The sequence below is a fragment of the Vidua macroura genome, chromosome 19, assembly GCF_024509145.1.
Source record: "Vidua macroura isolate BioBank_ID:100142 chromosome 19, ASM2450914v1, whole genome shotgun sequence".
Taxonomy (NCBI): domain Eukaryota; kingdom Metazoa; phylum Chordata; class Aves; order Passeriformes; family Viduidae; genus Vidua; species Vidua macroura.
Genome location: NC_071589.1, coordinates 6,354,453 through 6,366,764, shown reverse-complemented (window position 1 = coordinate 6,366,764; position 12,312 = coordinate 6,354,453). Strand labels below are relative to the sequence as shown.

The following is a 12,312-nucleotide window of genomic DNA, read 5'->3' as shown; positions in this document are numbered from 1 at the left end:
AGATACAGTGCAGAGCCAGAGGGTCCCTCCTTCAGTTGTCCCAGTGATAGCTGGGTAACCTCTGAACTGATAAAAAATTATTTTTCTCAGCATTTATGTGACTGTTGTTATAAAACAACCAGAATATGAATCTCTCTCTCTCCTGGGTAGTCTCAAGTTTAATGCAGACTGAGAAATTTTCTAGCTTGTTACCAATATAACTTCGGTTGAGTTACTGTTAAGAATTTAGGTTCTTCAGCACTGTGCATTCTCTTATCTACAATACCATCTTTGACTGACATTTCATTATGCTCTGTTCAACAAAATGTTCTTCCAGAGATGGCAAACTAAATGTAATTTCTATCACCAGCTTCTGCAAACCCTTACGAGTTTATCAGGTGGATATTCCTTCTTGTTCCTAACATATTCCTCACATGGGACAGTGTAAGGCATCTTGCTGTGCCTTTCCTCCTGGTGTTCATTAAAAAGGTGCCACTCAGAGCCTTCTGTTCTTTTTGTCTGCTCCATGGAGTGATCACTTGCAGGTGATGTGAAAGCCTGTTCCTCTGAGAGGATGTGAACCAGTGGGTAATAAACCCCACCATAATAAATCATCAGAATAGATTAAAGAAATAATTTTTAGGTATTCTTCCAGCAGTATGCATGACTTGCAGAATTTAAAGGTTTTGATGTCTGTGCTTACAGGTACCATGATTTTCTTGCAAGTAGAATTGCATAGTGATTTCCACCATTCTTACTAACATCAGTAGTTTCTTCCTAATTGAAACATCATAGAATAAAACTGACCTTTGAGAATGTACAATTTGTGATTAACTGCTGTTTAAACTTGGAATACTATGGGGTTTTTTTTCAGTAAATACACAGGAATAATTGGATACGATTACAGTATTATGCATAGTTGTCAAATCAAAACAAAAGTAGGTTCTCATAGAAACAGTGGTTTCTAACCATATGTTTGTTATATGTATATTGAATGTTTTGTCTTTTTAAGTTGCTTGTAGCACACTGAGATAACAAAAAATTAATATTTTCACATGGTGAGCTGATGACTTTTTAACCCCAACCTTGACAGGCACCCATGGGGACTTGCTGGGGTGATATTGCAGAAGGAGTGCGAGTGGAGGTTCCAAACACTGACTGCAGCCTACCTACCAAAGTCTTCTGGATAGCTGGAATTGTAAAATTAGCAGGTAAATGTGTTTTAGTTGCAATTAATCAAAAGAACTGTGTGGTGAGATCAAGTACTTTAGTCAGTGTTTACCTGTTGAGAGTAATTCTGACACTGGTCAGGTTGGCAGAGCTGTGTCTGTAGGTTATACATTGTAGTGCTGTTACTGCTCTACACTGGCTGCTGTGATGCTTGAGAATGCCTATCCTTGGTTTGGTTTTTTTAATATTGCCTCAGAGCAGTGCAGAACAGAAAGGAGACATAGTATGAGCTGTCAAGAAGCCTCATTATACAAATCACTTTTCTTGGTAAAAAGTTAGAAATTCAAGGTTACAGATCTAAGATATGAAAAAGCAGATACTGTGCATAATTAATTTTGTCCTCTTTTGTGCAACTTCTAAAGGTTTATAGTTCAAGAATTTTAATCTTATTTAAATTTACTTACATGGTAATACATGCACATTTATCAAAGTAATCAACTCTGTGCATTAATAGCATCCAGAAATGTGCTATAAAAAACTTGCTATTAAAAATTATATTTAGAAAACCAATGTAATGTACATGATGATTGGTCAAGAAATATTCATACATATTTTATAATCTTGTTTCATTATTGTATTTTTTTTTTATACTTTCTTTCAGGCTACAATGCTCTGCTGAGATATGAAGGATTTGAAAATGATTCAAGTCTTGACTTCTGGTGCAACATTTGTGGGTCTGACATCCATCCAGTTGGTTGGTGTGCAACCAGTGGGAAGCCTTTAGTTCCTCCTCGAAGTATGTAAATAGTAGTTTTACTGACTCATTTCAAAGACTCTTTATTAAACTAAATTTGGTCATGGTCCAGATATCAAAATATTCTTTTACCATAACAACTTTTTCAACAGTTATGAATTAATAATTTTAACTTTTGACAGATGCCATGTTTCTTGGAGTAGCCCATCTGATGTGACTCAAAGCTTTTAAGATTGGGGTGGCAGCAGTTTGCTAATCAGTGGTGGGAACATGCACTGATTTTATTTATACTTTGTTATTAAGTTGTTTACCCTGGCCCATAAACTTAATCTTGGGTAGCATTCATTCTCTAAAGAGGCTTTTTGTCATTATTGTCATCTAAGCTTTTTAATAGTCATCTGGGATTTCTTCATTACATATTCCAGACTCTAATATTATCTCTAACAGGCACAATTAAAAACCAGTGACTTATTTTTTTCACCTTCATTTGCAACAGCCATCCAACACAAATACACAAACTGGAAAGCTTTTCTAGTGAAACGACTTACTGGTGCCAAAACACTTCCTCCTGACTTTTCTCAGAAGGTAAGGCTGACCCAGTATCAATGATGTTCTGTAAAGAAAACTGCAGCACAGTGTGAAGAACTGAAATATTTTACAGTGGCACATTAGCTCCTCTTGCAGTGAAGGAGGTACAGTAGTTTCTTCCCTTTGATACAGTTTTCTTTGGAATCCTTTCTGCAGTTATGTCCACACTTGTCAGTATGTATTTGGTAAACTGTTTGCTCTAGAAAGAATAGCTGTCTGTAAAAACTAGTTGGTCTATTTTAAAATACCCCATTTAAAAAATCTGCAGAAAACCCAGAAGTGCTCATGAGTTACCCTGTGATATTTAAGAAAAATGAAAACTGATTTTTCTAATTCAGGAATTATTTTTTTTCATGCACTGTTTCAAGAAACGGAACAGAATATGTTAACATAGCATGGATATAGAAGGAATGAAGATCATACTTTTAAATCTTAGTATTTTTTCCCTGCTCTGGACTAGGTTTCTTTCTGTCTTAGTCATGTCTTCAGGTGTGGCAGCTGCTGTATAGTGTGCTGGAAGTTTACTTGCCAATATTGTGAGATGATGGTGTATATAGTTCTTAGTAGAAATATGGGACTTAATTTGTTGTTTTACACTGCTTGTAATGTTTTAAAACCAACCAAAATGCCTTTCTGCAGTCGTTAATTTTTATTTAAAAATTGGCTCAGTTAGAAGCCAAATTAAAATGGTAAGATCTCAGTCCTTTGGAGAGTTGGTAATGAAAATGGCACATGACAGATGCTGATTTTTAAATACAGTCTGTTTTCACAAAGCAGATTAACATCTGTTTCCTTTCTTTTGTGTATTATGAAGAAATACTTTTGTAAATGGCCAGCTTTAATTATGTTGAAGGTTTGTTTTCCATGCCTTAAAATAAAGCATTTTAGTCCCGTTTTTAAAATGTTGTGTTTTGAGTGGATGACAAAGCAAGAACAAAAAATCGTGAGATTTTTCTTGTTAAAGTTGTTTCTCAAGGTAACTTCACCCATTGTTAACAACTGAAAAAACTTCCATTATGTCAATGGAAAGTTCCTTGAATTTTTGTGAGAATTGTAGCTCATATTAAGAGATGACCTTGAAACAATTAAAGCATTTTAGGATCTGTTCTTAGTTTTCTGAAATATTTTGTTACAATGAAATAGAAGACAAATAATTTGTGTCATTTCTCCAGGTTGGTTAACAAGTACTTCAATTAAATGACAACTGCATCAATACTGTACTTTAAAATACAGGAAATGGAAAACCAGAGGATATTCTTACAGAATATATGTTTTGTGTTGTTGCAAGGTGTCTGAGAGTATGCAGTACCCGTTCAAAACTTCCATGAGGGTAGAAGTAGTGGACAAGACGCACCTCTGCCGGACAAGGGTGGCGGTGGTGGATAATGTTGTTGGGGGCCGCCTGAGGTTGGTGTATGAAGAGAGTGAGGACAAAACTGATGACTTCTGGTGCCATATGTACAGCCCACTCATTCATCATATTGGCTGGTCTCGAAGTATAGGACACAGGTTCAAAAGATCTGGTAAGATTGGTTTGGGTTAGAGATGTTTGTAGTGTTGGCTGGGAGGAGTCTAGCTTAAGCAGTTCTGTTGCTTTATGCAATTAATCAAACTACCTTGAATAATGGTACTTGAAAATGTTATGTAATGTGGCCCAGGAGTTTTACCAATTTTATGACACTCAGGAATTTCAGTTAAAATTATAAATAGCATATTATACAGCAGTCGAAAAGCCACAATAAGCTTTAAGTTGATTTCTAGTGTTTAGATTCAATGATAAACAGAAGCCAGCAAACTGTAGGCAGAAAAACCTTTAACTGCACAATTCAAGCATGGTAAACTTCACTTTTCATGCTGATATCTGGAATTACAGCCATACTCCACAAGCTCCTAGTTTCTTCACATCTAACTCCTTCTTTGTACAATACAACATGGACAAGTATCCTAGTAGACACAGAATTTCTATTTACTGGCAACTTTAAAGACTGTCTAATATTTTATATTGTAGCATTTACATGATTTAGAGGACGTTAGGGAATAGGCTGGGAAAGTGAAATGACAATGTGATAGAAGGGACACAATTAAGGCCTTTACTACCTAAAATACAAAAGCAATTGCAATTGGAAATAGCTAAGGCTTCTAAACAAACAAAAAAAGGTCTGGGTTTTTTGTTATTTCTCTGTTCCTTTGAGCTGGTATCCCTTGTCAGAGACAGAATTTCTGTAAAGCATTCCACACGGCTTCCCTTCAGGGAAAGGCCTTCCATTTTCCTAATGCTTCAACTTTCTCTGAAATAATTTATAAACGGATAGATATAGAGAGACATATATATATTTTAAAGTGATTATATGTAATTATATAAAAATATATATAAATGTAATTTTCTGTCATAGCATAGTGAAAAGTAGTTTAACTGCTGTTTTTTTTGCAAAAGCTTCAATGTAATACTTCCATCAATTTTGTGACATAATCAAATGGTCTTGTAAATACTGGATATTTGGTTTATTTTATAGAGGCAGCTCAGGTTGAAGTCAGCAAGGAAAATGGATGGATTATGTCCTGATTTTCATGGTAGTGTTACTAATAAACTGTGGGCCTCCCACACCAGTGATTGTGTGGTATTGATTAACATATTCAGAAAAACATACTGTGTGCTCTGTGAACAAAACTTCTGAACAATATTATAGTATTACTATTATTCCTTGTAGATCTTACAAAGAAACAGGATGGACATTTTGATGCACCCCCACACTTATTTATGAAGGTGAGTTGAGTAGCTAAAACACTCTTTGCATTGAGGACCTTTAGTTCCTGTTGTGTGTAAACCAGACCTGAAACTCTGTTTACCTCCTGGCCCAGCACAAGTGCTTCTGCTTGTGTTATCCAATCTGACCTCCTTGATATAAGCAGAGGTGGTAGAACAGATATTTCAGTCTGTTGCTTTGGCAGTGCAGGGGTATGTTTTGTTCCAGGCTCATTAAATTCTTTGGTTTTGCTGCTGTTCTGTGATTCTTTAGGTAAAAGAGGTTGATGCAGCTGGAGAGTGGTTTAAAGAAGGAATGAAATTGGAAGCTATAGACCCCCTAAACCTTTCAGCAATATGTGTGGCAACTATCAGAAAGGTAAGAAAGCAAATGTGCATTTTGGGGAGGCAAAGAGGAATCCTTTTCCCCTAACCTTTATTCAGGCTTGAAACAAGAAGCTCAAATCCAAAATTAGGAGAGCTCATTCACACAGTGAATGGGTTATGTCTGTCAATTGTTCATATACAACTGCTATGAAAATGTGCTCGTGTAAATTTGACTTCAATCTCTGGAAATTCAGCCTTACCTTTAATTAGAATGTATTTGTGAGAGGAATTTGCAGGAAAATATTCTGCTACTTATACCAAGTGTTTTGCAACTGTTCAAAATTAGGCCTCATCTTGCTGACTTGCAGAAGTCTATGAAGATATTTTAAGGCTGTCCTTCTTTCTTAGTTTGATTGAAAGGGAGCCAATCCATGTGAAATCTGCTTTAAAAGAGAAAATGGAAAAACCAGCTTAGCTGAATTGTTTAACCTTTCCAGTGAGAATTGTTATGATTTTGAGTAATGGTATACTGAGTATCTTCGCAAGCTGAAGAATAGACTGAGTTATAAAGCTTTAGAAGTACAGCTGATGTTCACAAGAAAAATAAAATAGAGATCAGAAAAAGAAAATGTTGATCTCATAACTTAGCAGTTTTCAAAGGTACGTGTAACAGTTGTATTCACAGTCCTAGAGACAGGTATGATTTGGAGGGTTTTTGTTATAATTGAATGTCCCTCTAAGTGTGCTTCCATTATTATTGAGTTGCTTTCACTCTTGAAACATGGCATGCTTTCTTTCTAGCTTTCTCACCCAGCTGAAGGTATTTAATGTGAAATTTTGTTTCTCTTTACCAAGGTGTTAGCTGATGGCTATCTTATGATTGGGATTGATGGCTCAGAAGCAGCAGATGGGTCTGATTGGTTTTGTTACCATGCCACTTCCCCTTCTATTTTCCCTGTTGGTTTCTGTGAAATTAACATGATTGAACTAACTCCACCCAGAGGTACAGGTAGCATTCTGACACCTTTTATTGTGAATACTACTCAGTGATACTGTATGTGCCATATGCTTTGTTTCTTAACTCAGCCTACAAAATTCAGGTCACTTCTTAGGACTTTCTCAAGTTTGAAACAAATGCAACAGCTTTACTTTGAAGTAATCTGAAGCAGAGGTCACCAACTCTTCATTTAGAAAAAGTTAGATTGATTATTGGCTGAAATAATTTGCATTTGCTGTCAGAAATTGAGGATTCCACTAAGTCAATGGAAAATGTGGAAGTCACTAAGAGGGCTCTTCAGAAAGTGTCACTGGTTGGGAAGTCCTGGCCAACAAAACAATTAATGAACACTGTAAAGAATTTCAGGCAAATTCACAGCTACACCAGTCAATTTTTGGAATGCTATACACAAACTTGAGCTTTAGGACTGTACATTAAACAAATCCCTCTGTGAGGAAAATCTGTCTGTTCATAAGCACATGTGCCTATGGAAGACTTTGCCTCCCTTTTCCCATTTTTTGCCTTGGTCTGGCACATTTTAAGAGGATCATAGCTGTATAACAGCAGATGACAATGATTTTCTATGGCTTTTTCCCTCCATTCTCATTCTTCCAGACTTCTACTTGTATTTAATAAATTATTTTTCTAGGTAATAACTACAGTGTAATGCAACATGAAGAAAATAATTTCATACTATTTTTGTTGTGGTACAGTGACAACTCTGTCACCTTAGAGTGTATGGAAAGTGCAGTCATACAGATTTAGTTTATTTTTCAGTCAGCTCATTTAGTGAATTTGTCTAGAAGTTCATGGGCATCAGCATCCCTCAAAAATCCGAGGTGCAGAGACTCTTGCTATAAAAGTTTTTATGGGAGAAAATGCTTGTATATCAATACATATCAATCAATTTAGAAATACATATATGAAAGTGATGAGACAGAATAGGAGAAAAACTTGCCTTTTGGTTTCACTCTTGAAACACTATTTTCAGAATGTGGATTTTGTTGTTAGCACATTTATGATACTTATAGTGTTTCTTGTATCATGGCAACCTAATTCTTTACCTCCATGTACATTTTCCCTTTTATTGCAGTTTTTCCTAAGTCCTGTGTCATCAGCGAGAGGTGATTATAAATCACATGTGCAATAATCTAAAAGTTATTTGGAAGAGGAATTACTAGCAGTAAAATACAGAGCTTAATGCACATTAGCAATTTTAATAGGACCAAAGTGATCAAAGCTCCTTAGCTCTAACGAGGAGGGTACTTTGCTTTCCAAATTATGGGCTGGAAAATGGACAGCTTCTTAATTCTGCCTGGTCTGACAAGGCCCATATGCACATTTCCTGTGTGTGATGAACTTGAGTACAAATATATTGGTGTAGCAGAGGAATGTTACATTGAGAAGAAAAACATTAATGTGCAGAACTGATACACTATTGCCATTATTAATTAACTCTCTAGCTGCATCTGTTCATGGAGATATTCCATAGCCAGTGTGAGCACACTTATTCAAGTTGCATTTAGTATTGTGGATAACTTCAGTTGCTGTGAAATCATTGGACTTTGCACAGCTTATTCCTCCCAGATTTCTTAATCCCATGCTGAAATCAGTAGATTATGAAGATGGTTAGGTATTCTGAGGGATGGGACTGAATTTTTGGGCTGTGGGTACTGAGAGTGGCAGCCCTCTGGCCCCACAGAGGTGAGATCCAGACCTCTCCTGTAGCTCCCACACTATGCCCACTGCACTGCAGATTTTCAGGATGTCCATCACTGCACACTGCTGCAGAGAAATCTTCCAGGCTATTGTTGCTCCAGCTAGAATTAGAGAATTATTAGTTTAAGCAGTTGTTATAGTTGCTCAAAGGAAAAGATATTCCTGTGTTTTATGCATATTCAGTAGCAGCTACATATCTTTTTGAGAGATTATTTTCTTCCCTTTATAATAGCTTTAAAAAAATCCTCTAATTTTCCATATTATATATTACTGCTATTTTTTCCCTTATTCAACTTTTAAAATATCCATGTTTATTCTTACCATTCTGTTTCTGACAATTTAAGTGTTTCAATAGTGGAGCTATTTCCCCACAGGGAAGAAACTGGATGTTCTCAATTCTGTGATCTATTCTGGGTCATTTGTGTACGGCATTTGTAGAGATAAGAATCTGTGTGGACAAAAAACTTCCAGTTTAAGTGATTAATCTTAACTTAAATGATATCTTTTATGTTACCCAGTGCTTCATTCTTCATGTTAGTTGCAAATGGGCTATGTCTAGGTGGCTTTGTGTCCCTTAGATCAAAGCTCAGAGAGTGGAAGTTTCTGCTACTGATGTTTGACTTGTGTTGTTTTTTTATCTGTAACACACTCCAAATGTGCTATTTTTGCTGTTGTTCTTACACATGAAGTTTGCAGTTAATGTATGAAAATGTTGTTTAAAATTCACAGGTTATGCAAAACTCCCTTTTAAATGGTTTGACTACCTCAGGGAAACTGACTCAATAGCAGCACCAGTAAAGCTCTTCAATAAGGTAATGAAATTATACATGCTTGTACTGGAATTAGTACTTTCTTTACATTTTTGCATAGTGCATGGGATGGACCCATTTGTTAAATACAGTTTTGAAAAGCTAAAATTTTCAGAGATAAGAACCATTTGAGTAAACAAAGGTTGGTATCTCTGAAATGTTAAACAGATGCAGAGGTACAGGAAACTTCATCAATGATACTTGGACTTTTTTCTATATTAAGTGGATTGAAATACCTGTTTCAGCACTGTGCTTAAACTATTTTGATGAACATGTCTGTTTACTGATGTTTGCCGCCTTTGCTTCCCCAGGAAGTTCCAAACCATGGGTTTCATGTTGGCATGAAACTGGAGGCTGTAGATCTGATGGAGCCTCGCCTGGTGTGTGTGGCCACAGTGACACGCATTATTCACCGGCTTCTGAGGATACACTTCGATGGGTGGGAAGATGAATATGATCAGTGGGTGGATTGTGAGTCTCCAGATCTGTATCCTGTGGGATGGTGTCAGCTCACTGGATACCAGCTCCAGCCTCCAGCGCCACAGTGTGAGTCCTGCTTTGTCAATAATGAAAATTAATGTAATAGGGGCTCATTTTCCTAATCTTTTCCACTTAGGTCTCCAGGCATAACAAAAATAGAAAAAAACTCTTGCTAATGCCTGGATGTTCTAATTACAGTTCTAATCTTTCCCATTTTGATTTCTAAAGTACTTCTGAGTGGTTTTTACTATTTTTCAATGCCAGAAGATGCTGATTTGATGCCGGGAAAAAGCCTCTTGTCAGTTCTGGAGGAGCTCGCTGAAAATTTATATTGCTTTAAGACTGCCAATGTATCTGTTTCACCTCCTGAATTTGGTGGAACTCAGCCTCTGCAGAAGCTGTATCTAATTTATTACATCACAACTTGTCCTGTCAGATCAAGTGAAAATAACTGATGAAATGCATTTCAAGAACTGTTTTTTAATAAGAGGGTAATGAGCAAGTTCTTGTTAAGCAGTTTAATGGAAATTGGTTTTCCACAGTAAATTTATGTCTTTGTTCAGTCACTAAGGAAAAATTCTGTAACTGTGTACCAGCTTTGACACATTTTAAAGGTTTTTTTTTAAATAAGCATAAACTTTAAATTTTTAATTTTTGCAGCATCAAGAGATAGCCAGTCAAGTTCATCCAAACAGAAGAAAAAAGCTAAATCACAACAGTACAAAGGACATAAGAAAAGTGGGTGACAAAATAGTGTTTGCACTTGACCTGATGTTTTAAAGTTTGTGGTCTCTACCTAAGTACCTGTTCTATTTGGAAATGTTTATGTCTAAGCATGTGTTATGCTTAAAGGTGCAGTATGCCACAAAAGGAACTTCTTCATTGAGAATAACCATTTTTTATAACTCATGATAGGGTAGATGTTGCTAATAATAATAATCTATGAATTGTAGATGACAGTGGTTAAAATATTTTTGTATTCTGACATAATTTCAGTTAAATAATATATTGGCTGTGTACTGTATTGGTAGTTGTACTGCCCTGTACAAAATACTCAGGTATCAACACAGTTTTCCCTCTGCTCTCTGTAACACAGATGAAGGAATAAGAGGCAAGTTACTGGGATCAGAAAGAATGCAGTGTAGAAAATTTAAATTAGCATCTAACTGGCTTCTCTTTGAAACAAAAAAGCTACTTATTTGCCAGATTTTTTGGTTTAGGCATCTATGTAAATTAAGCTTTTGTGTTACTACTTTCAGAAACAAACAGCATTGCTGTATGTGGCTGTTCTTGTCACAGTAAAATACGGTAATGACATTTTTAAGAATCTGCAGTGTTCAGATACTTTCCACAGTAATTAATTCCCTTGGAATCAAGTTGTCGAAATATAAAATTAGCTTGCTTAATTTAATCCTGTTTCCATAGTGTTTTGTTGTTGTATTGAACTAATGTGAGGAATTAAAATCTTGCCTGCCTGGTGAGTTTGTGAATGGATCTATTAAGGCCAATTGGAACCTTCTTCCCCAGTCATTGAGAATACAACCTATGCTGTGTTGATCTTTGGGGATGAAAAGAAGTTGGCTGGTGAGTGCCACAGATAAAACAGATGTCTTGGAAGTTCTTAGTACCTCCTGTTAAGTGCCTCAAACATTGCACTGGTTTTCCTTTCTGATGTTGGAGGAAATAAACAGTAAAATCCAGATCCTTTTCAGAATTTTGCAGCAGTATTTTTTAAATAGAATTCAGGTACTGGAAAACTCCTGATTTGAGAATATCCAAGGAAAGCTGTGAGTGCTGTTGCTTTAAGCTAGGGAAATACAGCTCTGGTAATGGTTAATTACCTTTGTGTAAGACCTGTATTTTGATAATTCTGTACTGTCTGAGCAGATATTGTTTAGCAAGCTGTTCTAGACCATCATACCATCTAGACTGTCATACTTCTTACCTTATCCCTTTTGTAATACCTCTGCTACCTGTCTTACAGTAAGCATGACCCAAACCTGGAAAATTAATTTATCTTACTTGGTGCCATAGGAATCTTTAGTATAGCTTTAGAAAATTTAGTCTGGGGAAATTTGTTCCTCACTTCTTACTAACCTAAGGTAAATGTTGCCTGTGGCAGCAAAGAAAACTTCTGATTGTGTTTGGGACTGTTTGTTCAATACTAAGAAATCTCTTAATCACCAGAAGATGAGAGAATGACATCATGAACAGTTAGAGCCAGCTGCCCCCTATATGGGTTTTTTCCTAAGTAGGTTATAGCAATGGAAGTGCTGAGTCACAGGAAATAACACAAGAAATGTCTTCTGAAACTTTTTCTTGTTCAGCACTTGTAAATAAAATAGAAAGTTATTTTTTAAAGAATTTCAGTCACAAAACCATATAATGCAGCCATGATGTTTTTATGATACCATGTAAAGTCACCACAGATTATTAACAAAAACCTCTGTCTTAAATTAGGTTAGTTTTAGCAGGGCAGGGTTATTTCCACACATTTTTCTCATGTGCTCACAACACAGCCCAGGATGTCATGGATGTCATTGAGTCATTTGCTGTGTGTAATGATGCAGATTTCTACTGCAGTGTCCCCTCCTTCCTGGGAGCAGTGGAAGTGCACATGTTCAAAGCAGAACTGATTGCATTGTAAAAACTTTGGGAATGTTTTTGTGGATACTTGAGAATCTCCCCCAATTCCCTTTCTGATAGTGTTTGTTTCAGTGAGTATGGTTTTGTGCTGTGTGCCTGC

At 36.2% G+C, this 12,312-nt stretch overlaps 1 protein-coding gene across 15 annotated transcripts in view; it reads left to right on the top strand.

The window, feature by feature from the left end:
• The window catches only part of MBTD1 (mbt domain containing 1), a 35,765-nt gene that overhangs the window by 14,744 nt on the left and 8,709 nt on the right, over positions 1-12,312 (top strand). For 11 of the 15 annotated variants that reach the window (XM_053995091.1, XM_053995089.1, XM_053995088.1 and 8 more), the window contains 10 exons: positions 1,073-1,190; positions 1,811-1,945; positions 2,400-2,488; positions 3,780-4,014; positions 5,200-5,255; positions 5,509-5,613; positions 6,417-6,570; positions 9,007-9,089; positions 9,398-9,632; positions 10,227-10,304. In XM_053995091.1, the coding sequence (XP_053851066.1) occupies positions 1,073-1,190; positions 1,811-1,945; positions 2,400-2,488; positions 3,780-4,014; positions 5,200-5,255; positions 5,509-5,613; positions 6,417-6,570; positions 9,007-9,089; positions 9,398-9,632; positions 10,227-10,304 (1,288 nt within the window). The remainder of the gene's footprint in view (positions 1-1,072; positions 1,191-1,810; positions 1,946-2,399; positions 2,489-3,779; positions 4,015-5,199; positions 5,256-5,508; positions 5,614-6,416; positions 6,571-9,006; positions 9,090-9,397; positions 9,633-10,226; positions 10,305-12,312) is intronic. The other 4 variants (XM_053995095.1, XM_053995094.1, XM_053995092.1 and 1 more) reach the window with 1 other exon arrangement.